Here is a 20,664-nt window from a genome sequence, read left to right as displayed (position 1 = left end):
ATCTATAAATCTGACTGACAAACTGCCAACAGTGAGGGGGAGATCTGAGGTTGTCCCATTGATATTCAAATCACATGGTAAGAAAAAACAAGCAGATTTTTTTTTAAACGTACTCCTCCCAGTAATGAACATAACCCCGCTGTCATCCAATCCTGACATCTTGTAGATAACTACTAATTAAACTGTCTGTTAGCTCACTGAGAAAGACAGAAGTCCTCCACTAGTTTACTAGGTTGTAAGGGAATACGTGTATAAATTGTACCTCAGCTTTTGAGCAAAGTACATTTGGCTCTTTTCACTGCTTCTGTAAACAGGTTCATTTGTAGCTCCTCTAATAACTGGCAGGCAGTGTATACCTCTCTATTTTTATTAACAAATGTCTTGCTTTCAGCTAATCACTGACTAGAAAGTACATGAGCAAAACTATTCATCAACATGTGCCTTAAACTACAGAAAAACACAGATTTCCTGATGGACAGTTCAAACCCGGCAAATACAGTGCAATTCGTACATAATAAGGAAAGTTGTGCCCATCCTCCAAAAAGGGTCAAATAAAGGAGGCGAACTTCCAGCACTCTGAGAATCTCTAGAGGACATGCCTGCTTTTAAAAATTCAGCTTGCGACTCCTAAAAGTCTCTTTTACTATTATCCGTTCACTGTTAAGGTTCCTTAAAAGTAAAGGACAATAAAACTTTAACAACCTTCCCCAAAAGTACTTGTTGTTGACCAGCGATATCCCCCCAAAAAAAATGACTGCTGAAGAAGAGAAAGACTTTTGTTCCAAGAAACTTGGGCAGGGTGTGAACTCAAAGAATAGAAAGGGCCTCAACATTTCTGAATTACCTCCACTTAGCCCGAGGACAGGAACACAAAGCAGTGTGCCGAGGTAAGAGGCCTGCCTGAACAGGCCAACCCTGCTACAAAGCACACTTATAGAACAGCCACCTTTTTGGAAAGCAACATCCCAGACTCGGTACACCAACATAACCGCAGGGATTGCAGCCCATGTTTCGGTCTTTCTGCATTTCATTCAACTCCATATCAGTCAGTCAATCGTGAAGCACCACCACTGATGACCCATTTTACATTTGCAACAAACCCCCAGTCACAATCCTCAGATCTCACCTTCAATGAACAGGGCTGTGAGCTCACTCTTGAATTTCAGCTTTAGTTTAGGACAAACACACTTCCCCTCAGCGACAGACAGCAAAGAGCTAATCTTAAAGGGGAAGGTTTGGGGGTCTTCAGAAGCAATGAAAACAGCTAAACCCAGCTGAAGTACTCTCAATTTATAATAGCCCCATCAGGAAGACAGTATCGGTTACCAAATTCAAATTAAAACATTTATAAGAAGTCCTTTGTTCCCTCTACAATAAAACTGCACAATGAATGTATGTACATGTAGTTCCCCCCCAGCTACCTCATTTATCCATTGATGTATCACATACTGTTGTCGTGACTTCATGAACTTCATGCGAATTTATGTGACTCTTATGTTTTGTTTGTATATTTTGTACTTTTACAGAAGAAGCCCAAGAAATGTCCACAGTAGTGGACAATAACATATCTTTCTAAACTACACCTGATAGCCGGCTGGTGTTCACCACATCAGTGAAATGAAAGTACAGGCAAGTGACTTCACTTGTTATTTCACGGGCAGGGAAGTCAAGAGAAGCAGTTTAAGACCTGCAGTGGGCACAAGCTTCAGACGTCAGGTAAAACCAAACCCCAGATCTATTTAAGGGTTACCATTTATATACTAACGTGTCCCCTTCTGTCTTGTACAAATTTTCACATACAGTAAACCCTTGGTTTAACGGACTGATAGAAGGGGGAGGGTGTGTCCATTATTGCAAAACGTCCGGTAAATAACAAATTCTGTTTTTTCACCCAACAAACACGCTATTCTATAAGAAAAATATATTAACTATATTTATGCATTCTGGATCTTTCGACCTATTTTTAACAATAACAATCAACAGAGTCAATTAAAATTGTCATGTGCATTTGATAAATATACAAACTATTTCATAAGTTGTAAATATACTGTATAAAATTCAGTAAACCATACAAACACAAACAACACCTATTATAAGCAACCTGAGGTATTCCCAATAGGTCATTATTGATATTCCTGAATTTTAAACCTATGCAGAATTTATTTATATTCTTTTGATTGCTTGTGCATATCCCCATTGTTGTGGGGAAAGCCTGATATCTGTAATTTTATAAACAGATTTTGTCCAGTAAATCTGAGGTCGGGTAAAGCAAAGTCTGTTAAGCTGAGAATTTACTGTAAAAAGCTACAATTCTGCAAGCTCACAATGGCATGTGAACTATTGTTAGTTTTGCCTGGGTTTTGTCTTCACCTTTATACTGATTCTATTTGGCCTCAAAAGTGTGTCTTCTGAAATAACAGTGAACTGCTGAAGAGGGTTAAAGTGTAGTTTCCAATTAACCAGGACAAGTGTTTACTACATAGGCGTCAAACGTTTACAGTTTTTGTGGAAAACAGAAAAAACATCCGATATCCCAAGGATTTCATTTGGAATGCTGGCAAACTTAACTCCTCCACCAAAACATATATATAAAAAAGTATTTCTCAATAACAATCCCCTTCTTTTTCCAGACTTCCTTGCTAGAAGTAATGTTTTGGGCTTTCCCTTCCAATGAGGCCCTGTTTTAATCCTCAAACTACTACAGGCTGCCTTGCGAGTGCAGAAGATTATAGCGTCTGGTTTTCTGCTTAGGGCCTGCCTTACACCTGGCAAGCAGAGGGAGAAACAGAACTTGGAGAGCCTCTATCATGTCACCCTCTCTTAATGACAATGAAGACATTTCAGAGACGGGCTGCTGGGCTCCTCACACACCTCTTCCCTTCCAAGGAGGAGAAGAGACAAGCCGTTAATTAAATGCTGCTTGTGGGATCTTCAGTTCTGTGGTGTTTTAATTAGCTACCAGCATTTTTCAGGTTAGCTCTCCTGGCAAAGTCTGACAAAAATCACATTCTGGAGGAAAATGATACTTGAATGAAATAACATTACTTCTGGCCATTCACTTAATTTGAACATGTATCTGTATGCATGGAAATAAAAAAGCACATTTTAAGGGGTAATAACTTGGGCAATTCCCACAAGTCTGCTGCTCAATAAAAGCAGCAAGCAGGTTTTTTAAAAAAGCACAGAGGTGTAATTTTAAAATTATTCTGCTTCCATCTATCTAAAACCATTTTGAGAATTGCACATCTATAATAAACAAACAGTTTTGTGCATTTTCGAAATAAAAAACAGGTTTAAAACTTACAGATTCTGTGAACTGACAGGGAAGGGCCTAGTTAATATATGCAAAATTTGAATCAAACTGTTACAAGTTGTAATAGTTGAATTCAAAAACATAAGTGTAAATTTAATTGCATTGTTTGGCAACACAAACTTTTTTGTAGCCCTTGAAGTTCATAGGTATAAAGAATTAGCATCCGTGAAAGAGAATTTAAAAAACCTAATATGCTTTTAAACACCCATCTTTTTATTTACTAAACATTGTCGGCAACAAAATCACGGGACGATACCATACTCAAGGTGAAAGCCATACAACACAAGTTGTCTCCGTGTTAGCATATTTCCCTGAAGTAATTCTGTTATCACACACAATGTCAAAGCGTGTCACAAATACCAAAACAACCGTCAGTCTGGGATCGCGACAAGGAGTTCAGTTTACAAATACTGTAACCAGCTCTCGCTCGGCGCTGGAATGAAGTTGGAAGTCTTCTCTATCCAAACGCCTCTTAATTTCAAGATCGTTATCAGGTTCATCAGCTCTTCAGCGAGACTGTAATGATTTTGTAGAGCCTTATTGTTTAAAATTTTCTTTGTTCCGCATTTCCCTATCAGCAGCCCCGCGGGAATATTTTTTTTTAGAAAAGAAAGGGTTTAAAGTGTCACAGAATACTATTAGATTTTTGTGGGTATCATTTAGGCAGCAAGCTACAGTACCTTGAGGTTCATGTTCACAGAAGCGCTCTACATTTTTTGAGAAAGAAAACGGCAGCCTATCTCCCCCCCCACTGCCCTTTGTGGGTGACAGTCACCTGCTGGGGTTCACTCGGACGGACACATACATTAATACGTACAGCTAACCCCCTTTTCAGTGCTGTGCCGAGACTGCAGAACATTGAAAAGCTGAGGGACAACAAAGTAAACCTTATTTTCTATATTCTCAAATCTGCTTATCCTTGGCTCTTAAACACTTGGGCCTATTCGGTACAGCTGACCGAATGATGCTTCTGGGAAAATAAATATTTTGTCTGCATTGTAAACATGATATATGTGTATATATACACAGCCCAAATGTATGGCGATGCATAGCCCAGGGCAATACTATTAAATCATCATGGTTTCAGGGCTGACCAGTCCGGGACGGCTGTCTGTAGGTTTTCGAGATCTCTTTAAAGAAACAGCACCCAAGAGGCTGGGATTTAAAAATTGATCCGAAAACAAAAACAGACGATCACCAGCTTGAGCCAAGTTGGGGAAAAAATAAAACCTTCAGACACGCCGGACCTTCCGGACTGGACCGCCCCGGACGAGGTTTTTAAGAGAAGGGGGGAATAAAGGTGAAAGTGAAGTTTTGTTTTTTTTTCCTCTCCCAGTGCCACCTCCATACCCACCTGCATCAGCTTTCCTTCAGCGGAAGCTCTTACGCTGGCGCCGGCGAACACTCCTTCCAGAGTGATGGGCTTGCCCGCCGGCTCCTGTTTCAGCAGTGTCACCTTAATGACAGCTTTGGGTGCCGATCGCTCCGACTCCACCGCCGCCGCCAGCTCCAGCCCCGTCTGCCCGAGCACCACCTGTAGGGCCGCCATTAGCAGCCACGGCCAGAGCCCGGGCAGTTGCCGTCGACGTACGGTCATTGCCCCGGCTGCAGCGGCGGGCGCCGGCCGCGCATCGTGTGCTGGAAAGCGGTCAGCCTACTCCAGTTACTCTGCCAGCAAAAAGACCCCCTCCCCTCCTTCTTCTCCCCCCCCACCCCCCTCAAAAACTGTGCTGCAACCTGTGGAAGTCAATCTGCAGACACGGTATCCAAACTCCTCTTGCACGTGGGTTGCTTTAAAATCCTTAAATCGAGAACCCGATTTCCTATGGTTTGGTTGTCGAACTGGAACCCGGGTTCAAAGTTCTTTTCTCCGGCAGACAATTTCTAAAAAAGGCACGGAAACCGGTCATTGTGGTACGTGCAATTACAGATAGGAAAACTGTCACTTAGAAAACATACTTCTGTTTTTGCTCGCCCGAGTGCAAACCGAGCGTGCATTTGAACACGCCTGCTTTATTGAATGGTGTTGCGGAAAATGCCGTTTTGCTTCAACACGACACTTGGTAAATGTCTACTCGCAAACATTTTTAGCTAACCGGCGTAACAAAGAGGCCGAACACTGTTTGCGTAAACAAGGCGAAGCGCTGAAGTAAATATTGGGAACACACAGTCCTGTCTTTCCATTCCTCAATGCACTCAAGATTAAAAGAATTCCTGGTTGTTGGAAACGTATTCCTGGTGCAAACGTTAATGTGTCAGATTCCTTCTAGTCTTGGTGCACTTGATCTTTCTTTTCTTCAACAGTGTAGTAAATCCAGAGACTTTCGTTTTTCTAAAGAAGACGCGGTTTGGTGTGCTCCATAGGTTTAGAGTAGCTGTTCTCCCAGCTACAGTTAAAACTTGCGAAACTTTGTAGCACTTCACACAAATATTAACCCCCTCATGTGGACTCGGGCACAGCACACGTGTTGTATAAATTATTTTAGGACAACAGAAAATCCGTTTAATCCACAGTGTTTAGTGTAACAGAAAAGGTATATTGAAAATGCGGTAGCTCGGTCTGTTATGATATGAAGCATAAGTGGTCTGGAAAAAAAAACTTCCACATGGATATCCTTGAACCGAAACTCAGTTATCCTCGATGTTTAATCCTCCAGTTAAAAAAAACGTGACTAGCGAGGTTTACTTATTTAAACCACGGGAATGGTGTAGCGTGCAACTCGTATTGGCAAAAAAAAGTTTGTCAATCTTCTCAAGAAAGTGAAAAAAAAACTACAAAACTTATTTTAATTTGTCATTTCGTTACTTCGGGAGCATTCCAATATGAAAACGAGCAGACTGAAAATAACTGGCGAGAGGAAATATCATTTTTTAAAAGTTGCGTGTAAAATACACGCACAACAAAACTTCCACTTATAATCCAGAAGGGCTGTAAATCACATGTAGGCTTTGAAATAGCTCCGTCAGACGGTTAAAATACTCTTATTTTTATTCTTGCACTTCAAACATGTTCGGTATTTGCAAGTCACTTCCACACCGAATTCTTCCTCGGGTTTCCAGAGATGTTAAATGAACCAATTTCAGACACGAAATTCTTTCCTGCTGGGATAAATCTCTGCCGAAAATCCGAAAGGTATCAATATGTTTGTAGAAAGAAGCTACAAAGTTGTGTAGAATATCAACAGAAACATAGCAGACGACTTCAGAAGGGGTCCGGTACAATAATTGTCACAGAAAAACAAAGTTGGAAAAAGATTACCGCGGTCCTTCCAACGTCTCGTCCTCAGTTCCCTGTTCCCTCCCCTGGGATCTCATTCACTGTCTACCTGCTGACTGACTGTCACCGAGGGTGGAGCAGCCAGGAGAAACGCAAACCAAAGGGAACACCAGGCTCCCTCTACTGGGGAAGCTGGAAAACTGCACCGGCAGGGCACTTTCCAGCTTCTCCGGGGGGCAGAGAAGGAATTTGCAACCGGATTACCACTATTCAGCTAACACCTTTTCCTAGAAACAAAGAAAGCGTATAGCACTCGAAAAACAAACCTATCTCTAGGGTACGTATTAGAAAAAAATCTTAACCTTCTGTTTTTTTTAAATTAGGGAAAGTGTTGAATGTTTAAAATCTGTACAACAAATCAACCCCCCCCCCCCTTCCCTCGAGAGCTGTTTTGTGCAGTTTTGTTCCACTTCATGGAAGGGCATTGCAAACTGAGAGAAGGAGGTATGCCCTTTACACTAAGAGTTGTGGGAGCAGGATCAAGCAACCCCACCACGTTGGTGAAGCTGATAACCTGGCTTCTTTCAAGGAGCCTCAGACCTTTTAAACCACAAGCACCCAAACAGGGACTACATCACCAAAATGGCCACCAAAAGTCATTGATGACTTTTCTTATGTTAATATGTTAATGCATTTCTCAAAAGGGAGCCATGGTAGCTCAGACAGCAAGAGTGTCTAGCTCCTGACCAGAAGGTCCTGGGTTCAAGCCCAGGTAGGAGCAGGTGATGTAGCTTGCTCTAATTCCTTCCAGATGGCTCCCAGGTCCCCTCAGCCTGCTTTCCAAATGAGTACTGGGGGTTAATCCTTCTGGGGGTAACAGGCTAGCTGAAGCATGATGCTGACCTCATCACCTCCACCTCCAGTGTCAGATGGTTGAGAAAAATGGTGGCCCTTGCCCCCCATTCCCCATGGGCCTTTATGGCCTGAAAAATGGCCTGGAACCTACCTACCATATCTCAAAAGACAGTTCATAATCATATGTAGCAATAGTGTGTCAGCCATGTCCTGTGTTAATTTACATAGACTTTTTCTATATCAACCTGTAAACTCAGAGATTTGGATTTCATGATACTGTTAGTCCTGAAAGGGCTAAAAGACTATAGTCAAGTGTTCCACTGCAATTATTAAGAAAAGACTCATCAGAACTTTCTTCTTCCCTAGCATCAATGGCAAAGGGAACTGAAGACATTTTGTACTGTGTTAGAAAATATTTCAAAATGTTTTAAATACTTTGGCAGTACAAACGTACACTTGGAAGAACTGACTATGAGGAGTAGTACTGTATCTCTCAAAGGCAGACCAAGGGGATTCAAATGTAGGGTTTAATTATACTGTATGAACCATCCTCTCAGAAGCTACCTCCTATCCATGCCAGCAATCTTAATATATTGATTAAAATCAAGAGAGAGAGACGGATGTTTGGAGTAAAGAATTGTTTTTCCTTCTTTTTTAATAAAAGAATGTTAGGTTAGAGTACGAGCGTATGCAGTCTGCATTTTCTAGCTTAACTACCAAGATTACGTCTACACCAAGTCTCATCAGCAAAAACAACGGAGCTCAAAAGCACATTGAGGTAAGGCTGGGAAACGTCTGAGGAATAAACAACTCAGCCTCAAAACTAAAATACTATATAATAGCAACGTCAAATCTGTGCTTTTGTACAGCACAGAGTGCTGGTGTGTCATCAAGTCTGACATGAGAAAGCCACAGTCCTTCCACAATGATTGCCTGAGGAGAATATGCTACTGTACATCTTCTGGCCAAACAAAATCACAGAGAGTGAGTACCATCTACTATGACTATGAGAGAATTATATGGTTTAAAAACATTTCTTAGTAGTATTCTCTGGAATACTGGGTTTACTAACAACATATCAGATCTACAGATGTGAAATGGCAATAAAAACACTTTCCAGATTTTGTTTCTTTAACTCTGCACTGTGGAATCTCCAATATAAACACCTGACAGCAGCCTAAATACAACCCTTTTCTCAGATGTATTTGTATACATGAAAAAAAAACATTTAAAAAAGTTAAACAGTACTGGGACCACTCTACAAAACTAGAGGACTACCACCAAGAAATGGCTAAAAATATTTTCACATGAAAATGCATTCTGAAATATTCTAACCTGACAGGTACCAGGTGATTAGAATTATGTATAAAATCAATATGATTGTGCTTAACCATATTGTATGTTTTCAATAGAAATAATGCACTTTACAATGGCTTCTGAAACTCATTGCTTTCACTATTAAAGATAAAATGCTTATTTGACTAAAATGATAGTTGACAAAGTTTTCAAAAGATGCCTTTATTACACTTGTACTGGAGAAAATGTAGTATGGTATTGGTATTGCGAGAAAGTAGATTAAATACTACTAAATAAATGCAAACAAACTATCATTTATAAAGTGGGAAATTTATAAATTCTCTAATAATTCTCTCTAATTATGTTTTTTCACAAATCACACAAATGTGTACTTAAGTTAGATGTAATCAAAAGGTTATTTTTTAAACAAATTAAGAATAAGCTAAAACATACCTCAGGTTATTAATTTAAAGCAAATACTTTAAGAACAGAAAACGCAGATTTGAGAAAAAGAAAATTATTTTAAATTCAATAAAAATCAACACCACCATTTGGAATTAATAAAAGAAGATGAAACTTTCTTTGTACAAAATATGGATGTGTGAATAAACATACATTATAGGTAATATATGGTGAATAGATCAAAATAAATTAGAATAAAATACGCAGTTGTGTTTTTAATTTTTTTCCCCCAATGCTTTCTCAACAAACAAATACAAAGTTTACATACATATAGAACCTCAACATATTTATTTTCTGGATAAATTAGTGCTCTAGACTTACAGATTGTAGTAAATAAAAGTATTAATAAAACCAGCAACATTACCTAGCTATATAACCTAACCTATTGGCTTAGTCTTAGTTTTCTTAGTAAGAAAATATCAAAATAGTATACTTTACACACTCCACAGACATGGAGTTAACAGCACTTGAATGCTATGAATTTTACGAGATGACTATAATTAAATCTGCTCATCAACCTGTACAGCTATATTATATTAGCATCCGAGTGACTCCATTTATTACTGAGTGAAAGCAACCTCCTTTTTAGTGCTTTAATAGAGTAATAATAAAATTAAAAAAAACCTTTAATATTCTTTGTTGACAAATCCTAGAAGGATTCTTGTTTGAACAATCACAGATGGAAAAATCCCTCTGGGTCCAGATCCACAGAGCCTTGTATATAGAGTGAAAATGGCAGGAAGCAGGATAATGGGGTAATTAGAACTCCATGCCTTATACCCTGTGCTCCAAAGAAAGGTCATCTGGTTCTGGACAAGGCTTCTACTTGCAGGCTGCATCCACAAGCTGATTAATATCTGAATGAAATAATAGATATCACATCAATGCGTCAATATGTGAACCTGAGCTTCAGTATGACATCATCATTTAAGATACACTGTATTGCTTGATTAAAAAGAGTCAATGTCAGGAATTACTTTGATTTTCCATCAGTTGTCCAAAGTATTTTGTTCTTTCTAGTGGTAGTGTTACGATAACACAGATTAGAATTTACCTGGAAAGGTTATAGAATTATACAAAAACCATCTAAACCAATGTATCAAATGTGAAATGATGCCATGTATCAAAAACAAATCTGAGCCTATCAAAGGTTCAAATCCAGGATCTAGGATCTGGTTATACAGTAATACTACTGTAACATGAACGTTCTACAATTTAATGGAAAACCTATTACATTTTTCAAAGGACTTTAAATGTGTTGTACTCATGGATGTGCTGTATGTTATTTATAGGATAAGCAGTAAACAAGTTATTTACAAAGATGCTGGCTCATCCACTTATAAATTGCCCTGGAGTGCTTCACTATATTAAGATTAAAAATGTGCACATATTATACAAATAGCACTCGATATAATAACATATATAATAACTTGGTATTGTGCTTATTGCTTAAAATGCAGAAAAAACATTAAAACTTGAATACTACGGTATTTGTATGATGCCAACTCAAGCACATTATCAATACGGTAGATAGTATTTTGGTTTTTTTTAAATTTGGAAATCAAGGATAATGAAGATGAGTGGGCAAATACTGTATTTCTGTCTATCACAGACCTGTTTAAGAACTTCATGTCGCCCCATAAAAGCAGAAGTGCAAGAGAAAGTGGCCAACTTCTCTCTTCTCCAGCAGTAGTCCACAATTAATTCATGGCTGTGAAACCTATAGGTACAGTATGTATGTGAAAATAAGCCTAGTGCAAAGAAGGGGAAAATTAAGTTTTAAGTCCACACCCTCCTTAGAGTTTCTGTAATTAAAGTATTTGAAGCTATGGAAAACAACAGTATATAAACTGAAGTATTTGTTTTCAAGTGTTTATCTCATCTAAATTGTTGATGAGCATTGTAAGAGTGCACAGAATAATATCTGAAGCCTTTGGCAAGGTCTTGACTTGGCAGTTGTTCAACTATTACCAGGAGACCTATTCTTTTTAATCATCCCAGTCTGGGTAGTGGCAGGAGCAGAGGTCTTCTCTGTGTTGGTGTCTACCCAGGGTTTGGAGTCTGACAAGATCTCTGATTCTTTTTCATGGTAACCAGAAAGATTTTCTACGTTGTTCAGAACCTGAAACAGATTCAGAATATTTCCACCATTTGTATCCTAAAAGCCATTTTCACCAAATATCATGCTGTTCTTACATGTGGACAACTGGAAACAAGTAGAGATTGTTTTATAAAGCTAATTAGTATACAGTTAACAAAAGCACCTAAATGACATCCACAATGTTAACCAGTATTACACGTTGAGAAAATAACTAGTCTGTTATTGCTTTTGGGTCTTCATATATAAAAACTGCTTAATCCATTGTAAGAAACTAGTGCACACTAGTTCACTGGAAATGCAATTTGTAATGTTACACTACTATGTAACACCAACTGAAAAGCTGTACCAGAGAAACACACAAAGAAAAAAGGCCAAATAATTGGGTTTTACCTTCCTTGAGGAATCCATCTGTGTCACTCCAGATAACTGAGGAGAAGGAAGAACATGGCCTTGACTGTTCTGTGAGCTATTATCCAGAAAAGTGGCTGGCAAGCCTACTTTTGACACATCAATGGGTTGCATAGAATAGGTTAAACTGCAATCAGGCTTTTGGCCACTAGGGGGCCTCTGGTTGCTGTCCATATGTAAAGGGAACATGTTGGAGTCGACAGGGGTAAGAGAGCTTAGCTGGGCTGAGCCAGAGAAACTGGAACTGGGAGGCTGCTTCTCTGCTGAGGGTGGCACCACCTGTGAGTGTTTCTCTGGGGTCTCCACTTTGACGATACGGAGCCTGGGGGAGTCTTGAAGCTCATTCACCATCTGAAAGACTGTGTCTAGGTTAACGTCGGGTTTCTTTGTTTCTTTTGTGGAGCTGCTTGGCCACTGTGGATTGCCAGGGTGCAGGAATTCAACTGGATAGGGTGGCTGTATTAGAAGGTGGAAAGACTTTTTTCAGGTTTGGTGAGCTGTCACGAATGATTTGATACCCACTACCAGTTTGGACAGTTCAGCTTTCCAATACTGCTCTTGTATAAGCAAAAGACTCATTTTCTTTTTATCGTTTTTTTTACTCATCTTAAGAATAGTGCACTGTAAACTTTAATTAATTGTGTCAATATTCTGCTTTACTTGTCTGTTTTGGAGTAAATATCATGTCTGTGTAGTGTTTGTATGATCTTTTATGAGAATGTCAAAGTATATAAGCTTATTACCTTCTGCAATATTGTTTTGAATCCACTGTGAAAACACAATGCCCCCAAAGCCTAGATGTGTTGCCTAGATGGCCCCCAGCTGTATTTAGGCAATGCAAACCTTTTTTGCTCTGCTGATTAGCATAGTCAAAACAATCCTACACATATACATAAAAATACCTGGATTTTATTATTTATTTGTCATTTAGTGATGACACTAAATATCTGAAGGAAAACATAGAGGGGTGTTTTTAAACAATGTTTACAGGTAGATGCACACTATATTTACATTAAATATAGTACAGACCAGCAGAATGAGGATTACTGGAATTAGAAGGCTCTATTTTCTAGCATTATAAAATGGCCAGAACTACCTGACAATCACATTCCCATGATTCATAGCAACTGCTTGCTCTTAAAAGTCACCTTATGCCTGGAAGGAGTTCCTTGTAAGTCACAGACAAGCTACATACTGTATTTAGACAAATTAAAATATGCACTTATAGTATTTCAATAGTGTTGATGTAAAAAAATAGGCAGTTTCATAAATAGAAGGCAGTATTTGAACAGGGGGCTAGGTGCTTCTCTGAAAAATGGCCTGCCTGAGGCCCTCCCTAGCAACCAGACCTTTCTGTTGTTCATGAGTAACCTTACCCTACTCTCAGTAAATACAGTAGCAATTGAGTAACTGTGCATTTCCCTGTAGATGTGTTTGGAGTTCTTATTTCCTCTGCATAATGTTAGCAAACCTTTTGTTGCCTTTCCCTTTGACAAATGAGAATTTGCTAGGGTTTTTATGTGCTGACACTTCTGAATATTCCCTTCCGCACATAGGCTATTCACAAAACCTTTCTTTTAGCTGAGTAATAGCTGACAAGGCACGTCTTGTAATTATAGTGGTACATCACTGATTTGATGGTTCTGCTCATTTTTTAAACTTACGGTCATTCAGTGCTTTTCAAGAAAGGAATCAAAATGTAAAGTCAACACCTGTTGAAACCGAGATGACTCAACAACCTGCTAGTACATTATGACAAGCTCTAATCTTTAAATCTGTAAATGTTACCCACCTGATAGTAGTTGTAATTGGAGAATGAAGGTGGGGTGTGTAGGGGATGTCCTGTCAGAGAAGGATCCATGGAGCCAGGAGTACAGTACTGATAGACTGATACAAAAATAACACAAATAATCATTTTCCACATTTCTATATTTCCACCCCTTGGGATCTGATTTATTCAGGTTATTAAATCTCTCTCTCTTTTTACATACTGTATATTATTTAAAGTTTAACTTAGGAGCAGAAGACACTGAAACAAGGAGCAGACAGCTGGACTCTGAAGGGACAGATTAGCATGAGCACATGAATACTGTAGTTAGGCCCAACCAGGTATTAGCCCATCACCTTATTATTTCAGTTTATTCTGGGCTGAATGCAAACTGACCCCAATGAACAGCACAGGAGACTATTATTGAGCTTTGGTCCTGAAGGTGTGACGAAAGGACTTACTTGGAGGGTAAAAGCCAGCACGGTACTGCATGCGCGGAGGGATGTAATCGCTGTATTTCTGTCCTGGGCCTCCCAGACCCTGCTGGACGTGCACAGTGGTGGGGCTGGACTGCACAGGGTGAGCCAGCTCGCTGTGGAAGCGTGGCATGACCGAGATGGAGATCCCCTTGTCCGAGAACGGGAATGAGGGGGCATCGCCCTGCCCCATGAGGAGCCCAAAGGAGCCGGGCCAGCCTCGCTTTGGGTGGGGGGTCCTCTCATAACCCCTTGGGTGACAATGGTAGGGGGAGGAGTTATCTCTGTGGAGCCCATGATGCACCTGGGCAACAGTCGCCAAGCCTGTGGTGGTCAATCACAGTGAGTTACAGGCAGGACATCCACAGCTGGAAAACCAACCTACTGCAGCTAGAAGAACCTGGACAAACCCCCAAGACATTGTTTCTTCACAAGCTCTACGAATGTCACACAAAACAGCTCAACACATTCCTGCTGAGGATTTTAGGAATGCAGCCCTTTCAAAGCTTGCTAACCAACAGAAAGATGTACTTTGACAAACCACGCTTTGCCCCAAAATAATAAAAGTGCAACCACATTCAAGGTGAATGGTATTGAACATATAATATAAATGCTTTATGTCTGACAGAGATATATTAACAAAAATGTTTAATTTTGCTCCGCTATGTAACTTCAATTGATTTTGGTACCTTTTTAAAGCTACATAAATGGCAATTACTTGATATTCTTCTAATGTCTTTTTCAATGCTTACAAAATTAATCATGTTTAAAAATAAGACAAAAGCAGAAAGAACAATAACGAAAAAGTTGTTGATTTCGGAGACATAAACATAAAAATGGGAAAGGTAAAGAGAGAATGAGTAGGATCCACCTAATTTTAAGAGTGACATTCACGTTTAACACGCACGGGCTGTAACAACAGCGGATTCCTCACCGTCTGTCTGTATATCTACTTTATTTATGGGGTCGCACGGTTTAGTACAGAGCCTTCGGAAGCGATTAGGAGGTCGGCTGGTGATTTCCAGCCCGGCTTCTAGCTTGGCCTTGTTGGCGCTGGTCAGTCTCTTCAAGTTAACCAGCAGCTCCGGGTGATCCCTCTGAAAATGGGGGTTGTGGAAATGGTGCAAGGCCCCCTCCGCCACGACGAGGTCGCCCGAGGCCAGGTCCCGAAAGCTGCCGGGGGACAGGACCGCCTTCTTGAACCCGTAGAGGTTGAGCTGGCGGATGAAGCTGGTGAAGTTGGTGGTCTTGAACACGGTGCCCTCCCCGCCGAGCCGCGGGGGCGACAGCATCTCGGCCTCGAACAGCTGCTGGTCGATGACGACGCCCTCGCCCCGGGGGTCCCAGCGGATGGAGCGGCTCCGGGGGCTGTTCACGATGCGCCAGAGTTTCGCGGGGAAGTTGTTGGGATTGACCGGGACGGAGAGGAGCGCCTCCTCCAGGTCGCCGTAATCGGCAGCTGCGATCGGAGACACCCAGGACAGGCTGCTTGCATTAACGCGCAATACGATTCGTTAACCAACACTACAGAAAGTAACCTTTTCTCTCTCTTTTTTTTTTCTCTCTCTCTCCATACAGCCAGTTGAAGTGTAATTATAAAGCTAGGATAGCGCACCTAACAGCTCAAGATCTACACAGAGCAGCAGTGTCGTGGGAATCAATAACACATCGTGACGGTTTTGAATACTTTAGCGGCGCGATGCTACCAGATGTGATGTATGCGTTACGTGAATTACCTGGGTTCACGGTTTTTCTCATGGTTATTCGTTTTATTTGTTGTTCAGGCTGGGGATCGCTTTTCGGAACCGTTGAGGACTCCTCCCGAACCGTTGGCGCACGTTCGCCGGGAACGCGTTTTAAATTCCACACGGGCCGGGTTTCCTCGAGCCCGGGGGGCAGCGGCGAGTCGCGTGTGCCGGCCGCTGAAAGCGTGCGCGTGACGCCAGCGAAACCGGTGATGATCGATCATATCTTCCTTCCCGTTGCCGTAATGAAACGCTGCTGTCATCAGTCATACAGTGTGTCGCCTAACACGACAGGGAAAAGAGATTGAAAGCATGAACAATCTCATTTAGAAAGAGATGGTTAATGCTTTCACAATTTGCTATGTATTTTTATTCACAACCTTTTTAGGTCTTGTCTGGTACCCGGGACTCAGATTTCAAAAGCTTAACGGGTCTCCAGGGAAAACCTGTTGTTGGGTGGCGTTGGTGGCTCAGAAAGTGGAACTTCCTCCGTCTAGACCAGACCTTCAAAACCTGTGCAGCGACTGGAAATGGGGACTCCTACTGCAGTAGGAGGTGTCTTCCTTCCAATGGGATTGTTAAACCAGTGTCCGGACTGTTTGGTCATTCAAGGTTGCATGAGTCTGGGCCAACAAACAAATCTAGTTTTCTTTGCTAACAGGTTTTCACTGTTGTACTGGTTACGTTCAGTACACTTCCCAGCACATAAACCTCTTATCAAACTCCATGTGAATACCCTAAATCCCGACAGCCCAGGTTGTTCAGAAAGCAGTGTTGTTAGATTTTCACAGAGTATCTGCTTTCCTGCCTACTACTTACCAGACTTTAAAAAAAAGTAAATGAAAAATTCTAAAGGAACGTGTAAATCTCTTGTAAGGCATCCAAATACTCAAATGAGGAGTGAGGAGGTTTTGGTCAGAATTTAAACATCGATATCAAAATTAATTTATAATACTTTTAAATATTGGGCAATTGAGTAAGTATTAATTATACATGCAGACCTGTCAATGGTCATTACCTATCAATAACAGACTTTCAGAAGATACAATAAGCCTCTCTAATTCTTTGATCAGTAAGAATTCCTTGGGGAAAATGTGACAGCTATGCTACAGATGGAATTGATTGTCAGAAGATGGGGAAGACTAGAATTAATGTAATCAAGGTTTTCCTGCTATAGGCGTGATCTCGTATTTTGGACTGTCATCTGCTGTGGAGGCACTCTGATGAGATCTGTGAAATCTCACTCTAAACCAGACCGCCTTCCTCTTACGTGTGAAAGTGTGCTGGGAACCGCGAGAGAGGGGTCACGTGATATCATCCGACGCATCTTTATGACGTCGTTTGAAAGTGACGGAAGTGGCGAATTGCTGTAGCTTCTCGAGATTAAAACGAGTGTTTTGTTCCAAGGTTTGGTTAAAGTCGATTTCGGGAAGATTTAAGGCTCTTTAAAATGGCATTAGAGACGGTACCCAAGGACCTACGACACTTGCGAGCTTGCCTTCTGTGTTCCCTTGTGAAGGTACGATGTGGTATTTGTAGCAACATAATTTCTGTCGTAGCACCTCGATTTAAAAAACTTTGGTTTTTTATATGTGTTGGATTCCCATTGTTTCTTACTTTGGCTTATATGATAAAAACTGCTTTAAGGTGTTTGTTCTGATTATTGTTTTGTAATTCCGTAATTTGTAGTAAAACGGTTGTAATGTAGTATTTTTGTTTTAAAAATTAAGTTTGTATATTAGAAACAGACAAGTCCATCTAAACCTTTTAAAAGTGTCACACTGAGTCTAAATCGTGTTTTTGTCTGGGCTGTTTAACAGTACCATGTCTATCTTGTAACTACGCCGTGCGTCCTCTGCTTTTTGTGTTTCTGCTTAGACCATTGATCAGTTCGAGTATGATGGCTGCGATAACTGTGAAGCCTACCTACAGATGAAGGGAAACAGAGAGATGGTTTATGACTGTACCAGCTCTTCATTTGACGGGTGAGTGTCGTCATTCTTCTGTACAGGTTTCTCACGGTTTAGGGACTGATTTGCAGTGTGGCCATTTCACCTACAGGGCAAGCAAACTCCAGGCTGGGGGAGAGATGCATTTCTTTTCAGGATGCATTCAGGAAAAACAGCATTGAAAAGTGCAAAATCACCAAAGTGTACTGCAGGGTGTTCTAATGTACTGGGGTCTTGGTTTATGTTATTCGGAATGTTAGGCTTTACATTTCATGACAATCAGTAATTTGGGCACTAGGGGGCACACATTGCAAATGCAAAATATTGTTTAAAGGCAGCTACAAATCATGAGGATTTTGCATCTACATGCGTACGTATACCTTTTTAAAACCATGCACAATTCTCCATTTGTGCGGAGATGATATTTTGCGTCTTTAAGTAAAGCATTATCAATTAGCCTGGAGGCTACCTACTTTGAGGTATCTATAGAGGAGTGGCATCCACAAAAGGCACCGGATAGTTTCTACCATGGTGCCACTGAGAGCATTTTGACTGGAGGTATTACAATGTGGCTCGGCGTTGCTGCCCAGAAGGACAAACATGATGTAGGCTAGAGAGCATTAAGGCTTGAAGGAACACGTTTATGAACAGTTTCTTTCCAAGGACAGTGCACCTGATTGCCAAGGACATGCAGAGCGGCATAACATATAGGAGGCCCATATCTACCCCAGCTCCGTAGGCACAGTTCTTTTATCATGTGTAACTTAGGAGCCATTCTTCTTATGTGAAGTTTTTGCATAATAGTGAGTACAGGTTGTGTATAGTCTTTTTACAGTTTGTGTATATAGTCTGTGTTTACCCTTTTGTTTTTGTTTTCTGACTGAGAGAAACTGTGTAAGATTTCCTATGCACTCTTTGTGCAAATGGCAGTAAAGGTACTTGAACTTGAGATAGGCCTGTGAGTGGTTTAGTACTCATACATGGGAATGTAGGCTTAGCAATTCCAAAATAAACAGCTGATATTTGCTTCTGTCGGAAGCATAGTGATTATTTCCTTAGTTTTCTCTCTGTGACACAGAAGTTCTTTTAGGGTCAAATATCAAATGCTGCTTGTGCCCTTAATTCTTTTGCGAATAGAGAATGTGCCATTTCTGCTTTTCAGGGTCATAGCAATGATGAGCCCAGAAGACAGCTGGGTGGCAAAGTGGCAAAGAATAAGTAAGTGTGCTCTGTGTTGATCAATTTTGCATCTGAGTGTGGTAAACGGCCTTATAAGGGACTGTGTAGAGTACTTGATAGGGCTCTGGGCTCAGGTGGAAACAGGGTACATTGCTGTTGTACCGTTGAGTAAAGTACTTTATCCCAGGTACTTCAGTGCACTCAGCTGTACAAATGGGAACCAGTATTGATGGGTGCAAGCCTGCAATGGATCAACATCTATTACAGGTCTATAATTTCATTCTAAGTACTACTGCAGAAGCGGGGATTATCTTGAGCCCAATGAGCCTCTGGTCTCGAGTAAGAAAATAATTACTTTTTTTCTACATATTCAGCTTCTTGTTGTAGTAGATTAATTCATCAATATAATAAAATTAGCGTGGAACATTTGCACTTATCCACTGATGAAATGTGGGTGTGTTTTGTTGCAGGCAACTTTAAGCCAGGTGTCTATGCAGTGACAGTGACAGGACGATTACCCCCAGGTATTCCTCATTGTGTGATGCATTTTGTTCCAATATGCGCATTTGTGTTCTGGAGAGCAATTTGAAATGATGTATAAATGTACACGAGTAGCTGTCAGATCTGTGACAAAATACACTCGTCCTGAAACAAGCAAATTAACTCATAAAACATGAGCTTGTGATCTGTAGTGTAGACTCAACCAATATAGATTGTCATGCAAGCTGTATAATATTCTTAATATTCATTTTTCTTAATGAAAACAAGCAGAAAAAATAGAGTGGCAATCTGCACTTAACCAAATGGACAGCAGTGAAGTTTTTTTCTTTCTCTGTTTGCTCAATTGCTGAGTAGACTTTCATGTCAATGTCGCATTCTATGACATCTTTTAATTCTTGACAGGAAGACCCAGTATATTCCTCTCCGAATTGAATTGAAATAAATTCCATTTATAGATTGAAACTTATCACTTTCAATGCAAGTTTTTAGACAACAATGAAGTTATTTAATAATTGAGAGATCCTAAATAAAGCTGTTTAATATTGCATTGATAAATCTATGAACCTTTTAGCACTTTCACCGAAGAGGAGGTTTCTTTTGAGTCCAAAATATCTTGCATTGACAGACTATCATATTTCTGAATGGACATATTAAGATGTTAACATTACCTGTGCTCACCTTTTGATAAACTTTTTTTTCATTTTAGGCATTGTGAGAGAGCTGAAAAGCAGAGGAGTTATTTACAAATCCAGAGACACTGCTGTCAAGACATAACAAATGTTATTTTTATAAGTTACATGGATGGTTCAACTAAATACGAAATGTAATTTCATGTCAAAGCGGTAAACTATGGCTTTTCATTTCTTAAGGACTGTTGTTTTCATTCAGTTTGTGTATATACTATGTGATGGCAAATGCTAGGTGCAAATTGTTTTTAAAGTGGATCAAATAAGCAAAAGATGTGTGGTATTTGTAGCTTCATTTTGTGGGCAATGGACAAAGGATGAGAAGCATTCTGTAAATTGGAATTAAATGAATGAGCCAGTGTTCTGGCTCTAATAAATGTAGATTTTGTGTTAGGTCACCTAGTTTTTTTTTTCCTGTATTTTCATGAGCTCGGTATGCTCAGTTCCTCACACTCTCATGTATAATAAAGCATAACTCTTTTATGCCAGCTGTCTTTAATTTACTGTACATGTCTTTTCATACTGTGCACTCTTAACATTTTCATTAACATCCTATTACCATACAGTGGCAGCAGAGAGCTGCTCAGATTGAAGTACTAAGCGGAGGCTATTCATTAACCTGGCTGTTCAGACCTTTGTAATCTGACTCTTCAGATATTAGAAGCTTCTAATGACACAATGATCCATCTCCCCAAGAAATGTGGAAAT

The 20,664-nt window shown here is 40.2% G+C and overlaps 3 protein-coding genes across 4 annotated transcripts in view; 1 reads left to right on the top strand and 2 right to left on the bottom strand.

The window, feature by feature from the left end:
• rnf43 (ring finger protein 43) overlaps nt 1-4,995 on the bottom strand; it is a 96,381-nt gene extending 91,386 nt beyond the window's left edge. For both annotated transcript variants that reach the window (XM_088907131.1, XM_088907130.1), the window contains exon 1: nt 4,668-4,995. In XM_088907131.1, coding sequence (XP_088763257.1) covers nt 4,668-4,910 — 243 coding nt within the window. In that variant the 5' untranslated portion in view covers nt 4,911-4,995. The remainder of the gene's footprint in view (nt 1-4,667) is intronic.
• A 4,774-nt stretch (nt 4,996-9,769) lies between these two features.
• hsf5 (heat shock transcription factor family member 5) lies at nt 9,770-15,654 on the bottom strand. The gene is made up of 6 exons (XM_088907132.1): nt 15,633-15,654; nt 14,831-15,355; nt 13,882-14,220; nt 13,445-13,539; nt 11,635-12,108; nt 9,770-10,000 (listed from the first exon to the last, which is right to left on the bottom strand). Exons 1-6 carry the CDS (start codon nt 15,652-15,654, stop codon nt 9,770-9,772), a joined length of 1,686 nt encoding a protein of 561 aa, XP_088763258.1.
• Nucleotides 15,655-16,984: 1,330 nt separating this feature from the next.
• On the top strand, nt 16,985-20,445 carry supt4h1 (SPT4 homolog, DSIF elongation factor subunit). The gene is made up of 5 exons (XM_088906882.1): nt 16,985-17,160; nt 17,520-17,626; nt 18,753-18,808; nt 19,240-19,293; nt 19,977-20,445. The coding sequence occupies exons 1-5, from the start codon at nt 17,092-17,094 to the stop codon at nt 20,042-20,044; spliced, it is 354 nt and encodes a 117-aa protein (XP_088763008.1). The 5' UTR covers nt 16,985-17,091; the 3' UTR covers nt 20,045-20,445.
• Nucleotides 20,446-20,664: the final 219 nt, after the last annotated feature.

This window comes from Atractosteus spatula, chromosome 27 (genome assembly GCF_055471065.1).
Source record: "Atractosteus spatula isolate fAtrSpa1 chromosome 27, fAtrSpa1.hap1, whole genome shotgun sequence".
Classification (NCBI taxonomy): Eukaryota; Metazoa; Chordata; class Actinopteri; order Semionotiformes; family Lepisosteidae; genus Atractosteus; species Atractosteus spatula.
Note: the sequence above shows the minus strand (reverse complement) of the source record. Positions and strands in the feature narration are given on the sequence as shown.

Bases quoted from the DNA above. Each gene is read 5' to 3' on its own strand.
- hsf5 (XM_088907132.1), bottom strand. From the start codon at position 15,654: ATGAGAAAAACCGTGAACCCAG. The intron at 14,221-14,830 runs GTGAGGAATCCG...TGACCACCACAG, and splicing joins AGTAGATATACAGACAGACG to GCTTGGCGACTGTTGCCCAG. The intron at 10,001-11,634 runs GTAAAACCCAAT...TATTTCATTCAG, and splicing joins AGATGGATTCCTCAAGGAAG to ATATTAATCAGCTTGTGGAT.
- supt4h1 (XM_088906882.1), top strand. From the start codon at position 17,092: ATGGCATTAGAGACGGTACCCAAGGACCTACGACACTTGCGAGCTTGC. The intron at 17,161-17,519 runs GTACGATGTGGT...GTTTCTGCTTAG, and splicing joins TTCTGTGTTCCCTTGTGAAG to ACCATTGATCAGTTCGAGTA. The intron at 17,627-18,752 runs GTGAGTGTCGTC...TCTGCTTTTCAG, and splicing joins ACCAGCTCTTCATTTGACGG to GGTCATAGCAATGATGAGCC.